The following is a 25909-nucleotide window of genomic DNA, read 5'->3' as shown; positions in this document are numbered from 1 at the left end:
TAAATTTTGAAATCATTAAAACACTCCATCTTGGTGTTTTTAATTTAATTTAATTAAACTAAAACAAGATTTTAGTTGAACAAGTGCATTTCCTCTGTTTCGTGACTACTTTTTCAGTTGATTTGCAAACACTACAATAAAATTATACTTCAGCATCTAATACCAGCAATTAATAGCAGATGGCCAACTTACTTTTTGTCCTCTTGGTCCGACAGAACCAGGGGATCCATCAGGTCCTGTTAATCCCTAACAAAGCAAGATGATGTTAGAACTAATATAGCATCTTTAGGCAAACTCCTAAGTGGATAATTGCATTTTATATACTAAGTATGTACAGAATGGTTATCTTTGTATGATGTGAATGTTTACAAAGAAATAATTTTCCTATATTCTTACTAAAGGTAATGTTTACCAAGAAATATTCCTGTTACTTTCTGTTGATAAATTTTATCATATTCCTAACTTCCTACTAACTGTATTATCACAGAGTCCAATAATTTTGTATTTTTTGTCTCTGCTTTGGAAAAAATGCAATGTAACAACTGTAGCATTCTAATAGCTAAGTCTAATGGGACCACAGATCTTGGCTCTGTCATTTACCCATGTTTATGCACCTCCTTTACTTCATTTATAAAATAAAAATACTATATGTCTCTATCTCTCTAATAGTGTCTAATAGTGTCTAATAGAGTTAATAAAATGTTTCTTCAATAGAAATTTAAAATATTCAACCTCATTATTGCCTTTAGCCATCTAAAAAACCCTCTAGCCATCTTCCAGCAATAACAATTGCTTATTGAAGAACTTAACTTTTAAGGTACAATGTTTGAGAAGATGAGTGTCTCTACATTATCTTCCTTAGTAAAAATAGCTTTAAGTATATATTTTCATGTGTGTCACTTGGTACATAGAATTTAAGCCAATTACTATAAAATGCATTTATAACTATCATATTGAATACTAAGCAGTTGTTAAAGCATATCCTCCAAACATTCTAATTCCCTGCCAGTACTTGTTTTTAACTATCATCTTTAATATAAAATAAATCTTAAAGCATTAATAACAATATATGTACACCTGAATTTCCATATTTGATGATGATGCATTTTTTTATTTTTTCTTTACTCTGACACTCTTAGATATCATTTATAATGTAATCTTGAAGTTATACCTTGCCAAAGATAAATGTGTATGTGTATCTGTGTGTATATATGTATATACATATGTGTACACATACATGTGCATGCATAAATAAACATCTTACAAAACTATTATCAAGATTTTGAACAAAGACTCAAATGGTATTAATTGAGGAGGGATTCCTTGCAAAAATGAAAGCCCTACTTAAAAATGGATCTCCAATATCCATATTTAATCTGTCAGAGTTTACACAAATATCACTAAAATGCTTCCATGTAATTTATATAGACAACTAGTTCACTGACCACCATTTTTACATTTCTCTACATCAATCCATTTCCCTTACAACTCCAAAGTGTGAATCAAAGGAAGTAGAAAAAAATGAGTTGAAAATGTTAATTATTGAAATTTTACCAAAGAAAATTATTAAACACACATAAAACAATTTTTCACAGACTGAGTTTCAGTCACCTGAGTCTAAGTACTGCACCGTAATTTAGAACTGCTGAGCACCTGGAGTAATGAAACTTTGGCTTTTGATTTTCGTAAACAAACGATACATCCAGGAGCACCCTCTGCAGGCACATATGGCACAAAGATTTTACAAACCTCTGAACACATTTGACTAATGGAACCCCTAACTCCCACATTCTATATATACCCTCCAAAAACAATCCTGATCAATTCCCACACATGCAACCAACTAACAATCTTCAGTCTGTGACTGGAATAACTGACAAGATTGGTGAACAATAGCTACTATATATGATAGAATTTCAGCTGCATAATAATAAACCAGAACCAAGTAAATGGTTAGACAACATGGAGGCTGCTTCCAAGTCACTTCTTATTTAAAGTACCTTCTATAACACATGATAAATTATATCGATCACTAGGAAGTTCTTTGAATTAAATTGATAATACAGGGGCACCTGGGTGGCTCAGTGACTGAGCCTCTGCCTTTGGCTCAGGTCATGATCCTGGAGTCCTGGGATCGAGTCCCACATTGGGATCCCCACAGGGAGCCTACTTCTCCCTCTGCCTGTGTCTCTTCCTCTCTTTGTGTCTCTCATGAATAAATAAATAAAATCTTTAAAAAATAATAATAAATCGATAATACATTTAGGTGTCAGATGTTATAGTGAATTCTGTTATGAAATAGGTACATAGAAAAGTATAAGCTCCATAAGGACAAGAACTACATGTCCATTATAATCCTGGCACACTGGTCCTGGCATCTAACACATACTCAACACATCAACACTGAATATTTAATTTAGGTTAGTCTATTACATGGAAGGATATTACACTTAGCCTTCTACATCATCTTTATTTAGGGTTCAAATCCCAACTTTGCCACTTATGAGCTGCATAACCATGACAAGTTGCTTAACTGTATTGTGCCTCCGTGTCCTAATCTGTAAAATATGTATAATATTAATATCTACCTGACACAGCAATTTTTAAAATTAAATGGGATATTATACACAAATGCTTACAACAGTGCCTGCCAGAGTGGGCCCTGAATAAATGTCAGCTATTCTTATTATCATCATTATTATATGGTCAGTACTACTACAGATGTTGTGAAGAATTCACCTGAAGTATAAGACATGTTTCCTGCCCTCTGGCAGCTTAAAATATTCAGAAGGGGTTCTGCAAACAAACAAATGAATAAACAAACAAAAATCTAGATATTAACCATGGGCACTGTATTTCATGGCCCCCTCACACTTCTTTGATGTCTGACTATTTCCACTTAACACTGACCTTTCAGAATAATTTCTTAATAACTCACTATTCTAATCATATAAACATCTGCCAGGGATAATAGTTATATATAGCCAGAGGATTTTCTATCTTCCTTCCTATAACAAGTGGCATGGTGTAATTCCCATATTCAATTCTAATTCTTCTGCCTATCTTAGATGGATGCTATAAGAATGTATAAAATATTGTTTTCAGAGCTCACTAAGCATATCACAGCAAATAGTGCCAATCAGAACATCTCTATTGATTATTGATAATAACACAGTTGTCCTTTGGGCATAAGGTTATAACCAAGCTCTAACTTCTCTAATTTTACATCTACATATATATCTATAATCTCCCACATTTACATTTGCATACACATACAAATTCCAATTTTCAAAAATTCTTATTTGTCAAAGAATTGACAGAGAAAAATATTACCAGTGGCAGAAAGAATTGCTTTCATATGAATGTTTATGAAGATAAAGTTCTATATGAGGTGATATTAAAGCTATGTTCTGAACTTTCATGCTGCTGCTTGGCAGACAATACCAGCCATCAACAGTAATTTCCTTCCGGCATTCCAACTAATCAGCTCATGAGACTCAAGACATAATTCCACAAGTATAGCTGCCATGAATCTTTTACATTTTCTGTCAAAAAAATCCACTTCACTTAGGGTAATTACTCTTTAAATCATGTTCTTTCTGTATTCTTCCAAACATCATCTGATTAACCATTTGTTAACATTACCAAAAAGTACAGCTTTACAATGAACCAAATTGCAGAAAACAAAGAGGTTGGAGGTTTAAGGTCTCACCACTACACTTAGGCTCACCTAACAAGAAAAGATCATTAGACCTCTCCTGCTTACTTAGCTCACCTATGGCCAGGGACAAAGAAACAGCAAACTCTACATTTACTGATTTCTCATTATTCTCAATGTCTAGTCTCAATTTAAGGTAAAAGATTTGTTTAAAATGTCAAAGGAGCCAAAGAATACAGTAAGTCAGAATCTTGTAAGTCCCATGTGGTTCCATTTCAAAATCTGGTGGAATCATACCTATATTTACAAATAATTAGAAAAGACCAATTATAAGTTATTTTTATTATCCATTGAATTTGCCCGTAGCATTTTTCTTGGCTGAGAATTCAGATACTAAAAATTTACTATCATTCTTTTTCTATTTTCTCTGATTATTCATCTATTTAAGATATTCATTTGTATACACATGAGGCAAAACTATCTGGAAAGAGAGTGAGTCTAAAAATGAAGGAATCTAGTTTCTTTCACTATCTTAACCACTAAATAACTCTAGGTCCCTGAGGAAACTACTTATCCTCAAAATTATTCAGTTTTCTTATCTGTGGAGAATAATATTAGCCAAACTTGCCTTCCAGGTTATTGTAAGGTTAAAGGAAATAATGTTTGTGACTGCATTTGAGGAAAAAAAGTTCTACACAAATGCATATTAGTAAAGTTAACTTTTTGCTTATAGTTAACTTCTATTCTAGGAAATGCCTAAAATATTGGCATACATGAATGTCTTACTATGATACTGCAACTCAACTATAGACAAAGACTAAACACTCCTTGTAATTCTTAACTATATTGTACCTTTAAAGATTTTTAAACATTTTCATTTGTTTATCCAAAATTTGTTTAAATGGGGGGAATTACTTTGCAAAGGAAACCCAGGCATTGTCTTTATGACCTTATGGTAAAAGGTAAAGAAGAGTTTGTAGCATTGAGCCAGCTACAAAAGCACCATTAAACTGATGCACAGATAACTCTAGCCCTCTCTCTGAAATATTTCAACTCAATACCAAGGGAAGACTTCAGGTGATTAGTTTATGCTTCAGCCACCACAAAAATTAATAATAATAATAATAATAATAATAATAATGTAATCATAAACGTTCTTTTCACACAAAAAGCAGGTCCAAATTTCATAGGAATGCAGAATTGAATCCAACCCCTACTGGGCTACTGTTTTATAGAGTAGCCTTGTATTTATTAGACTTTTTTATTAGGATGTGACAGCTTCAAGTTATTCAGTGTTCCACGAAGAACTTGAAAACCAAAAAGTTATATAATTTCAGTTTGTATTATACAAATATCAGTTTGATATTCAGTTTGTATTATCCAAATATTAGTTCTTGGGGGATTCTTGCACAATCACACAGAAAGTTCAAACTTGAGGCTATGAGCCGTAAAACAAATCTTTCCTAACGTACCAAGTAGCATAGACAAATACCCTCATAGTGGTAATCTTTATAAAGAAAGCATATCTTGGGCAGTCCGGTGGCTCAGCGGTTTAGCGCCGCCTTCAGCCCAGGGCGTGATCCTGTAGACTCAAGATCTAATCGCACATCAGGCTCCCTGCGTGGGGCCTGCTTCGCCCTCTCTCTGTGTCTCTGCCTCTGTCTCTCTCTCTGTCTCTCATGAGTAAATAAATAAAAATCTTAAAAAAAAAAAGCATAACTTATAAACACTAAAACCTAGCGGTTTTTTTCTTCCATATGTATAAATTCTAGTAAAAAATTCTTAGGAATTATAATCATTAATCATAGATTTTCAAGTGCTTTCTTTGATTTAGAAAAGTCTTCAGGTTTTGGAAGCCACATAACGTGGTAACTTGAAGGATAACTTGATGAATACACCACTGTGTGTTTTCTGAGAACCGATAATTTTATTTTACTTCACTTTGTATCCCAGTTTTAAAGTCAAGGACTGGCCTGCAGTAGGACTTCAGTACGTATTAATCCAGCACATAGGGACAGGAGAAGCAGAAAGTCCTGAGGTCATTATGCTCTGAGGAAATAGTATTTACTGTTAGGTTTATACTACAATACAGCGGAGCTTTCTTCAATCAAGGGGAGGGAGAGCTGTAGAGGTAGGTAAACTGGAGAAAGGATGCTCATTCCCAACTTTCAAGCAACCCTACTCCGCTTATTTCTGTCAGTGATGCCAATCAAGAAAACATGGAAAGTGGAAAACTAGTGGTGAATTTCCTATTCTGTGTGTGCTGACCATTTCCCAGCCCCTGCCCCACCCCCCAACCCCTTAACCCCCACCCCCACACCCCATTCATTTCGGGATTTTTTTTCCGGGCCTCCCTCAGAGGTATCTTTATTTCTCTTCTTCAGGATTCAGTACTCTGCGCCTTCGCCTGCCTACAGGTCCTCTCCTAACTTAATCTAGGACGTGCCTACGAAAGGGCAGGACGGACGGCGACCCGCTGAGAGGCCCCAGCAGAGCGCGATGAAACCCCCTCCGGGGCAGCCCGGGCGGGGGGGCGGGGAGGGGGGCGGCTCAGCAGTTTAGCGCCGCCTTCAGCCCCGGGCGTGACCCTGGAGACCTGGATCGAGTCCCACGTCGGGCTCCCTGCATGGAGCCTGGTTCTCCCTCTGCCTGGGTCTCTGACTCTGTGTGTGTGTGTCTCTATGTGTGTGTGTGTGTGTGTGTCTCATGAATAAATAAATAAAATCTTTAAAGAAAATAAAAAACCGAGGATCCCTGGGTGGCTCAGCGGTTTAGCGCCGCCTTCAGCCCAGGGCGTGACCCTGGAGCCCCGGGATCGAGTCCCCCATCGGGCTCCCTGCATGGAGCCTGCTTCTCCCTCTGCCTGTGTCTCTACCTCTCTCTCTCTCTCTTTATCATGAATAAATAAATTTAAAAAAAAAAAAAAAAAACCTCCTCTTCCCGCCCCCCCCCCCGCCCCCGTGCGGGCCGCGGGGCTGAGCGTTGGGGCGGCGAGCGAGGAAAGAGCGGACTGTTGGGGCAGGAACCCCGAAGCTCACGGCCCGGCTCAGGGCCCCAGCGCGGGCAGCCCGGCTCCCGCGGCCTGCACCCCTCCCCCCTCCCGCAGAGCCCCCGCCCCGCCCCGCCCCGCCCCGCCTACTCACGTCGGCGCCCGGCGTGCCCGGCTTGCCCGGAGCTCCTGGCTTGCCCGGTTCTCCAGCAGGACCCTGGGCGGGGAGGGGCGAGGTCGGGAGACAGAGAAAGAGGCGACACTGAGACTCTAGGGACTCACGGGGCTGCGAACCGCGTCTAAAGAAGAGAAGCGAAGAGCGGATGCGCTCATCAACTTACCGGGGGGCCCGGGGGACCCTTGGGACCTCGGTCACCCTGAAGGGGGAGTAGAAAAGGCGAGAGCAGTCCGTGAGTGGGAGGCGCTGAGGACCCAGCCGGGAGACTCACACGCGTGTTCTCCGCACGGGGTAAAAATGGTGGAGGGACCAATGGGGACAACTGAATGCGTCTTCCTTATCCCTCCGAAAATCCCCAGGCTCCTAGGATCCACCCCAGCCCTCACCCAAGCCCTAGCCGGGCATCTGGTCGGATCAAAAACCCCATCAGCTCTCGGGAGAAAGGGTTAGGGACCGGCCAGACTGGAGGAACAGAGCCCTGGACCTGGAAACTTACGTCGATGCCATCGATGCCTGGAACTCCAGGGGGGCCGGGGGGGCCCGGGGGCCCCTGCACGCCCGGGGGACCTCTCTGACAAAAACAGCACACGCGGGTTAATGGAGAACTTTGGGCAACAAGGAGAAACTGGGCACAACGTCCTGAGGCCTCCCACTTCCACCCTTCCTTTGGACACTTCCCTTTGGAGGAAGGAGTTTTGAAACCCGATCAACAAGTAGGAAACTCCCAAGCTGACCCCAGGTTTCTCTGGTTCCTCCATATTTTGAATGAGTCTTACTAGTGTGGTTGGAGTAGGATCTAGGCCTCAAGGTGGGCACTGGGGCCACAGGGCCTCACCCCTACAGAGACCATTAAACCAAAAGAGGTCTTGAGGAAAGGAAGGCCTTTTGCCTCTTTTTTAAAACGGGATTCAGTAAATAAATAAATAAATAAATAAATAAGGATTCAGTAACGAAATGGTGCTCATTAACTACCTCGATTTGATTAGTAACTGAGAGTCAGTGTTGGGGCCAAAATAGAACCACTCAGAATGGAGGCACTCCTCCAGATGATTCCAAGATCATTTTGTAAATTTTTCTAGGTCCACTAGAAATCAGGGAGAAATGCTGGAGGAAAACTGGGGAGCATGGGGGCAAAGAGCCTTGACACCCAGGAAGGCCCTGGCCTTATTTCGGACTTCCCTGCAGTGACACTCTTCTTGCATGAGGTCTTTGCACCTCGCTTTAAAACTACACCAAATTTCAGACTGACCCTAGGGTATTACTGCTTTTATCGCTTGCAAACAGCTACGCTTTGATGGTGCTAGAGGGAATACTGGCGTCTGAAAATAGCAGGAGCGTGTTGCTTAGGGAATGTGGGATTTTTTCCCCTCTCCTAATTTAAAAAAAGAAGAAGAAGGGGGGGGGGTTTCTTTCATCAAGGAAAACTTTGTTTCTCTAAACCCCAATGACCAGACAGGTTACAATGGGGTCTTTGTAAGTGAAACCTCAAACCTCGACTGGGCTCACCCGCCCCCGCCGGGTCCTCTACTGCGCGGGAGGAAGGAGACGCCGGGGCTTTCGGGAAATGCTGAAATTATGACTGATGCCAGCCAAGGCCGCCCGGTTCCAGTCCCGGAGCGGCGGCCCGGCCGGCGGGGCTCGGGGTCTAGTGCGGCCACCGCGGGCTGCTGGAGCGGGAGGGGGAGCTGCAGCGCCGCCAGCCTGAATCCCCGCCCTCTCCAGCAAGGCCTGGCTCTCGAATGCAACCAGGAGGGGCGAAGTGGGGGAGTCAAGAAGCAACCTGGTAAACGGCCCAAGTTTAGCGACCGGTCCCAAGTCACTAAAGGCCTTCGGAATCTCTGCCTGCAGTGTTGGGGCCAAGGAGGGGGAGAGGACGCCTTGGGTCCCGACCTAAGGGTCATTTGGGGTCCCCACTCCGACGGTAGTCGCTGCAGGTGCTCAAGGCTGGAGGAAGAACGTGGCCAAGAGCCCAAGGAGAGCTCTGCGCCTTCCCCCCAGCTCCCGCGACGGCTGCTCCTCCACTTTCCCCTGCGTGCACTAGGAAAGCGCAAACACTCGCCCTCCGCTTACCTGGTCCGCGGTCTCGCTGGGCTGGAGGAGAAAAGACAGAGAGTGAGAAGGCTCTCCCCACCCGCCAAACTCGAGCACAACTTACTTGAGCCATGCACAAGCAGAGCCCAGACAGCAGCAGTCGCAGCCCTAAGGCCCCTCGATCCCGCGCCGTCCAGGCCATGCCCGCCACCCTCTGCTAAGCCCCTGGGCGGACACTGGACACTGCCTCGGCCGCCCCGCTAGGCTTCCGGACCCGTCACACGCATCAAGTGCACTTCTCCCCGGCAGAAAGCGCCCCCGGGAGTAGTTCGTCTTTGCAGAGGTGCCCAGCCGGGACGACTACGTTCCTCCTGTTTATGAATGGCCCTGGAGAGGGTCCTGGGGATTGGAGGAGAGCTTGCGGGCTGGAGGCCGGATAGAATGACAACAGTCCCCCTTAACCCTTTCCCCGCCGCCACACAGGCACGTCTGCCTCCCCTTCTGCCTCTGCCCATCCGCCCAAGTGCAGGCTCTTGCTGTCCACTATGGGCCGCGAGTGGACAGCCAGTGTTCTCAGGAGAAATGTTTGAGGGGGGAGGAGTGAGGATAGTAAGCCACCAAAGGTAGAACCAGACACCCCGAGGTGGTTTCTACTTGGCAGGCTGTGAGTGGTGCTACCTTAGTATCTATCTGGTCCCTAACAGGAAAGCCTGAACTCCTTAGAAAAAGAGCAAGGAGGTGGGGAGTTGAAGGAGTTGAAGGGAGGTAGGCTGGGTGGAAGTGTCCTTTGCAGGTGGTCAAAGGACTCACAGTTACCCGAACTGGCAGCTCATGGCAAGTCTCTCTCCTGGGGCGTAGTGGGTCACAATGAATCAGCATCCACTGAAGTTCAAACTGGAGAAAAATAACAGATAGTCAATTCAGATTCTTTTGGAGGACAGAAGCAAATCATTTAAGAGAGAGATGGGTTTGTAAGCGTGGTCCAATTGTTAAGTGACTGGAGACCAATTTGAACCAGTTGACCTCAGTGGACTAGTACTCTTGTTCCTTGAATACAGATTTTTCCAATGGAAATGGGCTAGAAACCCTTCCCAAGTTTCTCTGATGAGTGAATATAGATGCTTGTAGCTCTGCAGTATCCCAGCAGAGCCCTAGGCAGGAACAGACCACTGGCACTGACTTTCCATTTCTGTCCTTCCCACGTCCTCAAGATGCAGGTTCTATTAAAATAAGGTCCTGAGAGAACAAGAAACCGTCCAAGTGACAAGCCAAGATGAGGGTCATGGAATCCAGGCCTACTGAACTTCACAAAGAACACATGTGCTAAAAGTTAACTTGGGAGATTAGAGACAGAGATAGCCAAAGAGATGACACTTAGGGAAAGGCGGGGAAAGAAAATCCAGTCCTGGAAAAAATTTGCATGCTAGAGAAAACATTCTCCATGGAGTACTCACAGTTGAAAATGGAAATAGGAAGGACTAGAAATGGAAGGAATGAGAAGGAAATCTAGACCTCAGGGGAAAAAACAAGAGAATAGAAAACATTTAAATTTGGTATTATCGGGACACCTGGGTGGCTCAGCGGTTGAGCATCTGTCTTTGGCTCCGCGTGATCCTGGATCAAGTCCCACATTGGGCTGTGGGAGGCACCTGCTTCTCCCTCTGCCTGTGTCTCTGCCCCTCTCTCTGTCTCTAATGAATAAATAAATAAAATCTTTTAAAAAATAAATAAATAGGATAAATAAATAAAATAAATAAATAAATTTGGTATTATCTCATTCATTGGGTAAAGAGATATAAAATTTTCAGATACCTGAAATTCAAATGCATCCTGACAAGTTCTTACATTTTAGTAGGTGTTAGGAGAGAAAGAAGGGAACAGTTGAGAAACAGTACAATGGAAGAGTGTCCAGGTCTGAAGCTGAAGGCCTCAGGTGACAAGGTTAAAAAAAAAAAAAAAAAAAAGATATATACCACCCAGCACCTCCATTCTGGCCTATCTTCTTAAATTGAGGAAGTTCTTTGCTATCATCTCAATCAAATCAGATCCATATTTCCTGGTCAGTTGATTCTTATGGCATTATGCAAATGACTAATTATGTATCAAGGCCCCAAATCTAAAACATTATGTCTTTTCTTTCATCCAGTAGTGATTTACACTCTATCCCACCTGCCAAAAGGTCTCTAGATCTGTTGGATCTAGCATTCGGTTAGATACACTTTTTCCGGTTGTTGTGGAAACATCCAGAGTTGGGTTACTGAATGAAAGATCAGAATTGGAAAGGATGAAGGATGAAGTTCTTCCCTTCTACCCATAATGAAGGGAAAGTTAAACAGAAGGAAGTTTTTTATTTTATAATGGAGTGAAAATAAGACATTAAGCTTTCAGATTCCTGCATTTGCACCTCTTCTTAGATGATTCTAAATGTCCTAGTTGCTCTCAACCCTTACCATACTCTTCTCCAGATAATATGGATATCTAGAAAAATAAGGTAAGTGGATGAAAAGAAAGTAAGCAGCTAAACCAAGATATATTTTAAGATGGAAAGCTCTCTATAAATTGTATGAAAATTGTCTGTTTATCGTATAAATTATTTAACAATAGTATATTAACATCCTACAAAAGAACTGCTTTTTAAGCACACAATTATCTTACAGTTAAGAAAATCATTTCATCAAATACTTTATTAGGGTAGTCTCATTTGCTTGGGAGGGATTTTTATTTTGGTTTTGTTCTAAACTGCAGTGGAAATTTTAATAGGAAGATAAATGAAACAATGGGACAACCTTTTCCTTAATGACTACTAATACCTAGCTGTGCCTCAAACAATTCTTTGAAGCCGTTCATACATGAGTAAAGTGGGGCAGAGTGGTTAAATCATTTGCCACAGGTCACACAGCTAGAAAAAGACATAGCTAGCATTCCAAATGTGTCTGACTATAGAATAAGGGCCTTCTCTACTCCTCTACTTAGCCTCCCCCAAGAATATATCTTATCTCCAGAATGAGCCATAATTTTGTAAGCCAGTAACCAAGGAATTTGGTAATTGAACATTTGTATTAAGGATGAATAGAAAAGAAGAGTGATCTAGAAATTAAAACTTTGCAAGCTTACGTCCAACTAGAAAACTAGAAAACTTTAGAACAAGACTACGGAACTTCCCCTAAGAAGTCAAACCTCTCCCTCTCCCTGTTTGCCTGCTTATTACACAAATGCATCCAGAAGCAAATTTCTAATCCTTCTTCAAAAACTGTCAACTGTTTCTATATGCAGTTACATATTCATGTGTATAATAAAATATCAAATAGGGAAGAGGGTTTTAATTCTTCTTCTTCAATGAAGATAGAAATATCACCAGAATAAGATGTCTCCCCCCGCAACTCTCAAAATAGGAAACACCATTCATATATTTTTTTCTCTAAGTCCCTTGTGAATTGGTAATTCACACTAGGCATGCATTATATATGTATGATATTTGGATTCTCAAAAAAATTCATAGCTTAATCACCTTGAGAAACTTTAATTATATGGCTAACTAAGAAACCTATATCCTTCTTTTAGATTGTTCATTAAAGTTACTTATTGTAAATGCAAAGTAATTCATTAAGCTGTTTTCTCAAAAATGTAATTCTCTCTGGATAAATTGGTACACCTGTTTAAATATGCAAGATGCAATTGTGGCACAGGATAATGGGAGAGTGAATGTAATTCATCTGTGAATACAGGCTGGGTTGTTCAGAGTACCACATAGATCAGAGGTTTCTGCACACATCTGTGCATCCACATAAACACCACCTACGCACTAATAATCATCTATACAACAACCATTTTTTGGCAAGCAATATGAATTCTGATTTGCATGTTAATTATTTTGAAGGAAGATTGGCAGAGTTCCTTACTAAAAGTCACTTTCATTGCACATCTAAACTGCTGATTTCCACACGTTTCTCCTTTTCATACCTGGAATCACTGTTTGCTTTGAATACCCACTGACAAAATATATGTGACAAATATTTTAATTTAGTCCCTCAGTCAACATTTTTGAAATCCTAATACAAGCCACACACTAGGGAAACATTCCAGGGAAACCAAAGATATTCTCCTCCCCCTAATGAGTTTGCAGTTTATAAGACTTGAGAAAAACACAATAGAGAAATAATATCAGTTAAACAGAACATAAATGCCCTAGTACAATTCATCCTTTTTGACATAAAATACTTCACCATTGTCTCAGGGAAAATTGAGTTGTGTGATTGTACAGTGCCTTATATCACCCAGATTTGGCATTATACAATTCTTTTCTATAGAACACTAGGTATAATCCCATCTCCCAAGCCAGAGTAGCGTCCAGCAGACCACACATTAAAACAAGGAATTTTGGCACCAACTCTGATAAAGTGCTGATGATTCCTTATTTGGTAGGTTGTTGAGAAAAATTAATAAGATTAAGCTCTTCATAAAAATTAAGCAAAAACTAATAGCAAACTATCTTTTCCTCCTGAGAGCATTCTAATGACAAACTATAGAACTTGATTCACTATTAATGAGAATGGCACAAAGCTAGATTTTTTGCATTACTGAATCATGATTACATTTTACAAGTATAAAATACCTAAAAACTAGGTCTTCAAAGATAAATTTTTTTAACAGGAGAAATGTTTCATCAAGCTTTTGTCTCCTTGGTGGCAACAAAGATTTAAAGAAATACTTGAACTCAGATCTCATTTTCCTTTTCCTTTTCAGTTTATGACAAAGTTTTGTTTTCTAGCATCATGAGGGAATCTCCTCCAATAAAGCTTCCTAGTTACTAAACAGGAGGCTCTGAGCTGCCCTGAAACCAGAAATTTTCCCAACTTTCTGTAGACTAGGCCCTGCAGTTCCAGACATAGTGCTAGGAATTGTCATTAAATCTGAGTGGGTGACAGTCAGCTGAAACAGACAAAGGCAGAGGCAGAACAGTGAAAGGAAACAGCAGAAGACTTAGAGTTAGCAGACCTGGCATGACTACTTTATCTTTTAATCCAACATTTCTTTATATAACACATTCATGTGCTTTAAGATAGAACCTATGGAAGACACAAAAATGTTTATTTAGTACATAGGGCAGCTTTAGGGCTAAATATTGCTTTTGACAATATATAATATTGCAGTTGATGTACAATATGGATGGCTAATGTCATCAGCAAGGGGCTCATATAACCTGTAACGTGAGTGAGGCCCTGAAGAGCAATTGAGATTTTCACAAGTAGAGATGGAGAGGGTAAAGATTAGAGTTCTAAAGAGAAGAGGTGGCAGGAACACAGCACAAGAGAAATAAGTGATGTATACAGAAGGGACCAGATTCACTGTGGCAAACCATAGACATTAGATTTTTTTTTCTCCATTGAATTTTGAGCTAAGGAATTTGAGTAGTATTGGATAACTAATTATTGGGCCATCATCAAAGATTTTCCTGTACCAGGGATATGGATGGGGAAAGGGGGCCTAATTTAAAAGGAGATTCATATGGTAATAGAGGCCAGGGCCCTGGAGTGAGAAACTGGCTACTTTAATAGAGCATAAAGGAATGTTACACTCTGAACTATGAGTCCTCAGTTGTCTGCCCACTTAAAAAAATCAATCCTCCCCTCATGCCACATTCCCCTTCAGCTGCCATCTTGTTTTCTGCTCTTCTCCATTTAAAACTCAGAAAAGTTATCTATATTCATTGCCTCCAATTCCTCCCCATTCTATTCTCTCTTGAAGCCTTTCCAACTGGACTTCACTCCCAATACTCCAATAGGTCTTTTCTGAAAGTCACTTTCATGGGTTTTTGAAACCAATATTAAATCTCACTCTTCATCTTATTTAATCCGTCTATAGCATTTGAGTGAGTAGACCATTCTATCCTCCTTAAAATTCTATTTCCCCTGACTTTCAGAGTACCACATCTCCTTATTTTCTCTGATATCACAGGCTGCTCTTCCTGGTCTCTCTTTCTTTTTTTTTTTAAGATTTTATTTATTTATTCATGAGAGACAGAGAGAGAGAGAGAGAGAGAGAGAGGCAGAGACATAGGCAAAGGGGGAAGCAGGCTCCATGCAGGGAGCCCGATGTGGGACTCGATCCCGGGACTCCAGGATCACGCCCTGGGCCGAAGGCAGGTGCTAAACCGCTGAACCACCCAGGGATCCCCTCTTCCTGGTCTCTTTGGCTGAATCTCAGCAACCTCTAAATTTTGGTTGTTTCACATTTCAGTTCTAGAGCTTCTCTACTGCATTCATCTCTCAGCAATTCATTTCATTTCATGGCTTTAAATATCATATATATGCTGACAACTCCTCCCTGAACACCAGAAGAACATACCTAACTGCCTGCTCAGCATCTTCTCTTACATGTCTAATAGTGATCAAAATCCTGATCAAACTTAGATGTTCCAAGCCAACCCTTGATATTCCCACAGATACCTTCTCTTCCCATAGTCTTTCCCATCTCAATAAATGGCAACTATATACTTCTGATTAATCACTCCAAAAATATTGGTGTCACTCTTGATTTTTTTTCCTCTTACACTTCAGATCTATTCACTTTACCCTCAAAATGGGTCAGGATCTGACCACCTTGCACCACCTCCACTACTACTACCCTGTTCCAAACCAACACCAGTCCTGCCTGAGTTATTGCAGTAGTATCTAAAAGTCTCTTTTTATTGTGCCCCTAAGTGCTCTTCTCTCCCCCTACATTATATTGGCCAAAACAATAGTCAAGGAGATATTTTCAAAAAAATGAAAACATGTTGCTTACCTGTCCAAACCATCTGATAGCTTCCCATCTTGCACAGCATGAAAGTCAAAGTGCTAACACAATTTCCCCATCCTCACTCAATCATGTTACCTCTCCAGGCTTATTGGCTATTTCTCTCAGTCTTACTCCAGCCACACAGGTCTCCATGCCCTCTTCAAACATAGTAGACAACACCAACATCGGTCCCTTTTCACTCCATATTCTCTCTTTCTAGAGCCCTCCTCTCTCAAAGAGCCACATGCTAATACCCCCAGCCCCTTCAGGTTTCTGATAAAATGTATTTTTTCTCAATGAGGCCTTCTCTCCAAGCATCCAGTTTCCTGCTTCATTTTTCTCCATAGTATTCATGAACACCAGGCATACTATACAGCTATTCATTTATCCATTTGCGTCCATCTCCTCTCCCCAGAATGAATGTAAACTCCATTGGAGTTTTAATTTCTATAACTTAACAGATGTTAAGATGTAATAAATAGTTACCAAATGTTAATTAGTGAATAATATAGTGAATTAAGAATTGATAGTATTTATCTTCTGGTTTGATTATGACTTGGGGCAAACCCCTTCCTCTTTCTGGGTTCCAATTTCTTCACATGTCAACTTAGAGTTTTGGAGTAGATACAATCAGAGTTTCCTCCAGCTTTGAGAGGCCATGATTCTATTGACTCCACGTTGTGACCAAAGAAATCAAACACACAGAGATTAACACAAAAGAAAGAAAAATGCCATTGAATTAATCTCTTGTGTTACAACCACCCAGTCTACATAACAAAGATTTCTTCATGACCTTATCCCATATACATTTTAATAGAAATAAGAAAACTAATAGCACTGACTTTTTTTTTTTCTTGCAACGGTATGGGCACAGCTGAGGTCAATAAGAAATTTTAGTGTTTTCAATTTTCCATTGAAAGCAACTTTGACCATCATTTAGCTTTTATTCTAGTTATCTATAGTCCCTTCCTCCAATTATGGCTCCTCCTATATTAGCAGATTTTTTCTGTGTGCTTGTCATTTCATTGCCACCTAGTGGAAAATCCAGCTGATATTGTAAATATGGTTTACAATCCGGCAGGCTAGATTTTATCTCCCAAAAAATTGTCTTCACAGTTGGTACTAATTTGGAAAATATTCCAATTAAATCATATCAAAGTAAGATAGACTTTCTTATGGATATGTATAGATAACTATTTCTTTTGTATTTATTTCATACTCACAAGTGAAAGAGTATTTGTAAAAGGTGTGCTTGTCGAAGAAAGCAACTTAATAAGCAAACAATAATTTAGATATTATGCGTTTCTTAAATCACTGAAAACATACCTTTCCTACAATATTTTTTATATACCAAAATGCATATTAACCACAACCTCATAGTTGATTTTCCAATGTTATAATTTTTGAAATTTTCATTGTTTATGCATGTGGAGGTTAGTGTTATTTAATTATATGGAATAGAAAAAAGGACAGAGAGCTTCTCAATCACTAGTTTTGACTGTTCTTTCTATTTGCTCTCACATTTCCTCTGAATTTAACAAAAATAACATAAAGTAGCATTTTTTAAAATATACTTTTAAAGGCATTATATCTTCTGATTATTTTACACATTTGTTTATTTTGAATAAGCATTGGTAAAATGAAAAAGGTTTTGAATCATGTATTTGTAAAGCCACATAAACTTGTATCATTCTTTAAGCCCAAACCCCCAGTGTACATCCCTGAAAAAGGAGTAAGGCTAACTTTGTTTTCTAATAGAGCTGTACCAAATAACTCTCCTAGGCAATCATGCTGACAACAAACAATAAAGAACCTGTCATAAAGTAACATGTTTTTATGGTATGCTGCCAGAAAACTGAGCTTTGCAGTGGGATAAATGGCACCATCCTAAAATATGGGCACAAAGGAGAATAGGAAATATGGAATTTGTTGCTTTAAAATCAAACAAACAATGTATTACAGCAGTATATTGGGAAAAAATATAAAATGCTCTGAGCCCACTAAATAACCATGAATGATGAGAAGGTATTTGAGTTGTAGATCACACGCGCAGCTATACTGCCAGCTTTATGAAAAACCTCTTGAAATTGGTTTCCTTTTCCAATTTAGAATAGAGAAAGATACACAAGATAGGGTAGATAAGAGAAAATCACAAACAAGTACAATATAAATGAGTCTTTTAGCATTAGTACTCCATCAAATGTTGTTTTCAATTGCATTTTTTATTATGCAGTTCCTAGGGCTACCTTTTGACATTTGTTAATACCTTTAGAAGAGATGTTTGCTTTTGATTTATTTACTAAAGAAAAGCCAGTGTTGATTCTGAGAAAAGTATTCAATTAATCTAGAATGTCAAAAAACAGAATGAATCTAATTTCATGAAGAAAAATTGAAAAATATACTCTTCCTTACTGTTTTTAGGTTATTGGCATATTTCACTCTAATTTAAAATTTCTCACACATTACTATGGACTATATGCTGTCTCCAAATGGAGAAAAAGTTGTCCTCTCAGTATACTTCTACCTCTCAGAATATATGGATACTATTATTCATCATTCTCTAAGTCTTCTTAGGGACATATGGTCATTGTAGACCTTCAGCAATTGCCAGCAACTTCAGATTGCAGTTAAATTGGTGAGAAATCAAAACATAAAACAAGAATTAAAACAAGGTCTTAGAGACAACTCATGGGCACTTGGGCTTGGACTCTGGGGATGTGTATGGGTATTTTGACTATTCTTAATCTAGAAAAATGAGGAGCAGTGTGGGAAGACTTGTAAAACTTGAAAAGGAAAGACCTGACATATCTGGGAATCCCCAAATGAGAGCCTCTCTGCCTAGAACACTGGACCCTATCTTCTCCTGGATAATACTCATTCACCCCCAGGATTTCTCTAAACATCACCTTCTACAGTAAACATGATTGACCTCCACCCTCCTTCGTCCCTGGCCTGATCTGAGCTTCTTCCATGTGCTTCCATCCACTATCATGATCCTTATTATGTTGTATTGTCATTGTTTACTTATCTCAACCCCTCGCACTCAAGAGACTGAAGAAGGTAAGACCTGTAATTTACTTGATTTTCAACACCCAGTATACAGGCACATGATGGAAGTTTACTAAATTAATAAACAGGACTAATGTCTGAAAACATGTTTTACACTGTACAATCCTTCTTCTTTAAAAAAAAAAAAACATTGATTTTATTTATTCTGTGGGTAAATTCTGAAAAAATCTATGCAAATCACAAATGCCTTCCAAAATGAAAGTGAGGAAATGCTTCATAAGAAAAGGTATATGGTTATACATATTTTTACTTTTCTCCAAGGAAAGTTAGTTGGCACAGCAGAAAATAGGGTGATTAGAAATTTTATGCCTAACATGGTTTCTTACACGCCAAGAACCCTACTTGAAGTCACATCTTCAACTGAGAAATAGGAATAATCCTATCTGAGCTCTCCATCTTACAAAATTGTTGCAAGCATAAAATAAGTTAATGGGAATGAAAGCATTTTTGAGACTTTAAATTGGCATATTATGGGTATTAAAGTGCTTAAAAAATATAATGGGCTTTCTTTACATAGAATTTTCTGTTTCTTTGTCTAATTTAGAGTAAAAATTGAGGGATACATTTTAGTGGCAGGTTTAAGATTGACATTGTCACTGCCAGTCCTTGGATGGAAGTAGGATTTATTTTTTGGCCTATAACTTTGACCTGTTATTAGTACTACCACCACTATCTCATCAAATATGAAACTTTAATGAATCTTTAGGTTCAAGTCTCTTTTGTCTTTCCTTGTGAGAGAGTCAAAATTCAGTATAAAGGAAAAAATTGTTCATGCCTGTTTCAATTACTTTTAACATTGGCTACAGTGTACTGACTTTGAAAACCTCCTTGGTGGACCAGAAGCAAAATATAATATCAGCTGCCAGGTTCTTTGTTACATTCCTGCACTGGAGAATAAAATAGAGGATAACTAACTGGTCTCCACTCTGACATGAGACTAGGCTCGGCAGAAAACCTACAGTCAGCTATAGTATTATTAGCTAGACTATAATATGGTGGAGTAATATTGAGACTTCACCACTCTGGCAATCAAAGAATTTAATAATGTCCTAGCATTCAGAATTATAATTATTTGAAATGTTTTATAAGGGATGGGTTAAATGGGTGATAGGTATTAAGGAGGATGTTGGTTGTGATAAGCACTAGATGTTGTATGTAAGGGATGGATCACCAAATTCTATACCTGAAACTAATATTACACTGTATATTAACTAACTGAAATTTAAATAAAAACTTGAAGCTACAAAAAAAAAGTGAAATGTTTTTCAAGGCCAATGAATCAATAAATCAATTTTTGTGAGTACTTGATTGATGATCATTTTATTAAAGAGGTGCCTTAAGGTCTCCCTGCCCTTATCCATAGTCCAGAAATGACACGGACACTGCAGAAGTTTGGTGTTGTCTGCAAACCAATCCCATGCCATTGCAACAACCTCACTGCACAAACTTTCAAGATGGCAATAGTAGTCCCATTGGCTTTTTAACCCATCCACTTGAGGTGTGATAACTCATTAGTTGAAGAAATACTTTCTCAAGTGTCTACAAGCCAGAGCAGTAATGTGGCAGCTACAAATTGCTTCCTGTCCATCACAGAATATAGAAATTTCACACTACCCTTCACACTAATCACAATTCTTCCCTTGAAAATAAGCTATTTGAACAATTCCATTACTGAGTGCCTGATAACCTTTTTTTCTTTGGAGAAGTACACGGAAACAATTCAAAATCATTGTATCACCCCTGCTACATGCCATGATATGAGTTTTGTGACTAGAATTTAATAGTCTTGTATGAGAGAGAGAGAGAGAATACATTGGCCTCAATAGTTTATTGAGCTCTATAGTTTATTGAGCTCTAAATTCTTTAATTTAGAAAGAACACTTATAAGACATATTTTTAATTCCTGTAATTATATCATAAAATACCCTTTTAAAGGATTGTTCAATGAAAATTTAACAATTCAAAATGATAGAACTATATGTTATTGATTGGCAGAATTATTCTGTTATTAAATAATTCCTAACCTTTATATCCATGAAACTCTACAGTAAAATCCTGAACAGAGTTATAAAATCCTTTACTTTTATAATATGTCATGCAAGACCTACTTCTAAATACATAAATATTGTACCATCTATATACTTTTCATTTTTGTTAATCAGATACTGTACGACTTCCTAACTTTATCTCTCATACCCTGCAGTTAGTATCTCCTACCCCACTTCCCCTCATCTCTCTCTCTCTTTCTCTCTCTCACACACACACACACACACACACACACACACATATTCACTTACACATTTCATCCAAACCAGCTGGTCTCCAAAACTTTGATTGGGCCCACTTATTCTCCACTTTCTTTTCATTTAATGCTCTTTCCCTCAGCTAGAATACACTTTTCACTAGTTCAGATCCTTCTATTTCAAGGTTCATTGCCTTCAAGAAGCACAGAATTCTTGACTAACTAAATCCACCATTCATATTAACCTTACTTTGAATATTCTCATTAGTTATTTATATATACACAATGTAAGCCACACCAGTATTGGCTTCTTTTACATGTCCTCTGAAGGATTCTGAGAGCTCCAGTAGGTATGTAGCATCTTCCAAGTAGACTTGAAATTCTTCCAGACCAGGAGCCATTTACTTGACTTTCTCTTGATTTCCCATTCCCTTTGATATATGCAATGCACAAGATAGGCACTGAATACTTTTTGAGTAAGTGTTTGAGGGAATTTTGAAAATGAATAACTATTTATTGCTTAAGATATTCAGATGATTATCAAAGATACCTGACATATTAGTTTTTAGCAATCCAGTTTCATTTGAATCAACCATGTACACCATACTTTTTATACTTACCGGAACAGAAACTTGAGGATTATCTGCAAGTTTTCCCAGCACAGCAAAGCCATCAACATCAATTTGGCCTCTTGGCTTTATAGGTAAGGATTGAATCCTGTTGCAATCAACAAAAAGAGTAGCACTACTCCTTTCCACACCAATCATGATCTTATGCCATTGGGAATCAAACAAAGAAGGCAAATTTGAAAAAGTTGCAGTTTGGAGACTTCCATCCACTCCCTTGTATGAAAATGCAACAGATTTTGTTTGGCCATTAATCTTCACGCCAACTTGCTCCTTCCCTGAGGAATCCTGAATCTGCCAAATGCTCCAGTTCTTTTCAAGTGTGCTTCCAGTCATCCGAAAGGTAGTTAAAAAGGAGTATTCTTCAGGCAGACCACTGGGATATAAATCCCTGAGTAAAAATTTAAAACAGTAAATAAACGTCTTGTTTTCTGTGCCCATGCATATTATCATATTTTCTTATTATGCTTTTTTAGATTCTAGACCTACAGAAAGGCTACAGTGTGAAAAACTATGCCCTGTTTGTTCTTTCATGACTGCCCATAAAGACCTTCAATCATTCACATATGTTAATGCTCCATCCTAAAATACACATTAAAAAAAAAAGCCTTTCCTCACTCCTCATAGTTAAGTTGGGTTCCCAATGCTACATAACCCCAACAATATTACTATTTATGCTACCTAAAGAGCTCCTGTACAGCAGTTCCATCTCAGCCAAAAAACATATTCTTGCAAGTTTCTTGGCAGCATTCCTTCCACAAATTAAAGAAGAAATAATTCAGAATCCATATCAGCTCTACTAGTTAATAAAGCCATTTAATTAAAGCAGCTTTAAAATTTTTTATATAGCACATTGTTAGAGGAGTATTTGTCATTTCCATAATTACCTGGGTAGTTCGCTCCACAATTATATCCTATCCTAGACCCACATTTGCATTTTGAGAATCAGTAACCATACAGACTTGAGAAGCTCCTTCACACTGAGCATGTTAGTCTTTTCCAAGGAGTTTAAAGTGTAACATTAAAGTAGCATCTGGTTGCTTGTCACTGGATGTATGACAAGGGAAAACTGGCCAGTTCTTAATTCTCTACTCCAGTCCAGTTGTTTCAGGACCTGACAACTAAGTCTGTATCATTGCTCCTTCTTTTATTGCTTTAAATAGCAACATACAACTGCAGTGTCCTAAAGGCATCTCCAGTCCATGTGGGAACTGTGATCTCAGCAGCAACTACCTGGATCTTCTTTTGTTGAAACCAAGCTGCTAAAAGCTGTGACTGCAATTTTTAAAAATCAGAACATATTAAAGGTAAGCATCATCTTTCACAAGCCTGAAGGTTTTTCTACCTTTCTCCTCCTCAGTATAGAAAAATTCCTAAGGAAGGAAAGAATGCTATGAAAACTAGATGCCATTAATTTTGTTTGGTAAATAATAACATTTGACATTTCTGAAAATAATTATGGACCAGAGTTCAAAGCCCCAAATAACTTTCCTTCCGGTCAGACTCCTGTTAAATAGCCCCTCTTCTGAAATGAAAAAGAGAAAAGCAAGAAGGAATATCTAAGTGGATGCTGATTTAATTTGTAGCAAAAAGAGTAACACATAAATTTATCGTATTGGCATACGTGTTATTGTCAGTTGCATTAAAATATATTTTGAGGAGGTCAAGAATTTCTAAACCAAAAAAATTATTCAGTTCCAGGAATGTTTAGCAATAAATGAAATTACTCAATTTACTGAGATTTTCTATCTTTACTTTGATTTTAACTATAAAATTTTATCATCTCTCACAACTGCATAAACAAACATATAACTCTTTACTACAAATATTTTTGCACACCTTCAATAAATGGGTCAACTATGTCAAGAAATTTCATTGTTTTGCTGACAAAAATAACAAAAATATGAAGCTTTTCATCTGAATTCCCTTTTAGCATCCAAGTACTTCTTTTAACCGTTATGTTCTAAAACGACTTTGTTTTTATTAATAATCCTGGGTGAATTGCTTTGTTAGTACACATTCTTAAATGATCACTGGTGATATGTACTGGTGATCACTGGTGATTTGCAATATACTTATTACAAAATTCCCAATTCATTAAATGTTTGTCAAGTATATAGGAGGTTTGAGGCCACTTGGTTGGCTCAGTCAGTTAAGTGTCTGCCTTTGGCTCAAGTCACAATCTCAGAGTTCTGAGATTAAGCCCCACATTGGGCTCTCTGCTCAGTGGGGTCTGCTTCTCCCTCTCCCTTTACCCCTCTCCTTCACTCATGCTTCTCTTTCTGTGTGTCTCAAACAAATAATATCTTTTTTTTAAGTATACAGGAGGTTTCAACAAATACATTTAAAATATTCAGTTTGAAGCTAAAGAAGAAAAAAAAAATGTGTGCAAGAACTATTTCCCAAGGATAAAAATGCCCACATCTATTTTGATATTTACTTTTAATATCAATTTTGTTTGACATATTTCCTTTGACTTCAATTCTCCAGAATATGCATATTCCAGAATAACCTCTAGAGAAGAAACGAAGTTTCACTTTCACTGATGACAGTATATTACCTACTGTATAATTACAAAAACCTTATAGACGTTTTTACATTTCATTTAACTGACCTCAATTAACTTGGAGCTGGGAGATAAGTTTAAAATTTTTATTCATAGAATCCCTGGGTGGCTCAGCAGTTTAGCGCATGCCTTTGGTCCAGGGAGGGATCCTAGAGTCCCTGGATCAAGTCCCACATCAGGTTCCCTGCATGGAGCCTGCTTCTCCCTCTGTCTGTGTCACTGCCTCTCTTTCTCTCTCTCTCTGTGTCTCTCATGAATAAATAAATAAAATCTTTAAAACACATTTTATTCAATGGTGAAATTTGACAAGTATCTATTTAAATTGTGAGTATGTTATTTTAATATTCTTCTTACTTAATGATCTGGATTTAAACAGATGCTTAAAGAATTCATTTTTCTTTTTTGTCCAAATACAGTTATTGTTGAGGTAAGAGAATTTCATAGAAGGAAGATAAATCTTAAAGTTTTATTCTCTTCTTTAAAGCATTCTTTTTCTAGGTTTTTGTAAACCTGTGCCACTAATGTATTTGTTTACAGATGACTTAGCAAGGCTGTAGAATTTATCAGTCCCTAGGTAAAACAAACTTATCTTGCTTTGATTCCACAAGTCATAGTAACTTGTCTAAGTGACTCTTTTGCAAATACATCATCAGGTTGACTCAGGAATCTCTCCCGACTTATGCTTCATCTCATCTTTCCTGCTAAATGAGCAAAGAGATTATGTTGAAGGTAGGATAGAACATAATGTCCCTATATACCATTGACTTGGTTTTATAATGCCAAAAACTTTTTTAAAAAATGAGTTGGTGGGCAGCCCGGGTGGCTCAGTGGTTTAGCGCCACGTTCAGTCCAGGGCGTGATCCTGGAGACCCTGGATCGAGTCCCACGTCCGGCTTCCTGCTTGGAGCTGGCTCCTCCCTCTGCCTGTGTCTCTGCCTCTCAATCTCTGTGTCTCTCATGAATAAATAAATAAGATATTTTTAAAAAATAAAAAAATAAAAAATAAAAATGAGTTGGTGACTGGGGTTGTTAGAACAGTTCATTTATAGACATATGTTAAATTAAATGTATCCATCTGCTCTCTGTATTCATAAACATGAAGATAATATATATGTATATATTTGTGTATGTATATAACTATAATCAAGATTATTATGTTCTTAATCTTTTAAACTAGGTAATATAATTTGTCAATATAAGAGAAGAAAATTCCTTTCAGTGTTCAAATTAATAAAATATATATTATTTATATTTACTTAGGACCTTTTAGAAGTCCTCACAAGTCTAATTTATATAGCAGTCAGTACCATTGTCTTTTTTGAACACCTGAGATTCCGTTCTTGCAAATATGCTATGCACATCAATAAGTAAACTTGACAGCACACATAATGTAAAAGTAGCTAGATCTATAAATGATTTATTTCATTATGTTACATCTGTACAAAGTACCTTAAAAGAAGAACTGTAAAGGTTTGAATAAAAGATAAGAAAACTAGAACTTGAAACATTTGTTTATGACCTTAAGCCAAAAGAGAGCTAATAATTTTATTTGTTAATGTAAACAAACACAAAATGTTTGTAAGTTTGAGTTGAGAATATACTATTATGTCTAAATAATAAAAAGCAGCAAAAAATATTTCATAATCTTTTTAAAAAATTGAAAAGATGAAGGTAAATTGTGACTCTATTATATCAGCTTTATATACCATACTCTCATTTCCCTCCCATGAAGATCCTGTTAAGGTTTTCTTTTCATTCCCTCATAACCTATAT

The 25909-nt window shown here is 38.4% G+C and overlaps 1 protein-coding gene across 1 annotated transcript in view; it reads right to left on the bottom strand.

Moving 5' to 3' along the window:
- COL9A1 (collagen type IX alpha 1 chain) overlaps nucleotides 1–25909 on the bottom strand; it is an 89574-nt gene that overhangs the window by 52512 nt on the left and 11153 nt on the right. The window contains exons 5-11 of the mRNA XM_072832450.1: nucleotides 21565–21961; nucleotides 9667–9750; nucleotides 8896–8916; nucleotides 7322–7396; nucleotides 6989–7024; nucleotides 6802–6864; nucleotides 193–246 (exon numbers count right to left, since the gene is read on the bottom strand). Of these exons, the coding sequence (XP_072688551.1) occupies nucleotides 193–246; nucleotides 6802–6864; nucleotides 6989–7024; nucleotides 7322–7396; nucleotides 8896–8916; nucleotides 9667–9750; nucleotides 21565–21961 (730 nt within the window). The remainder of the gene's footprint in view (nucleotides 1–192; nucleotides 247–6801; nucleotides 6865–6988; nucleotides 7025–7321; nucleotides 7397–8895; nucleotides 8917–9666; nucleotides 9751–21564; nucleotides 21962–25909) is intronic.

The sequence above is a fragment of the Canis lupus genome, chromosome 7 (assembly GCF_048164855.1).
Source record: "Canis lupus baileyi chromosome 7, mCanLup2.hap1, whole genome shotgun sequence".
NCBI lineage: Eukaryota > Metazoa > Chordata > Mammalia > Carnivora > Canidae > Canis > Canis lupus.
The sequence above is the reverse complement of the archived record's forward strand: the minus strand, read 5'-3'. Positions and strand labels throughout refer to the sequence as shown.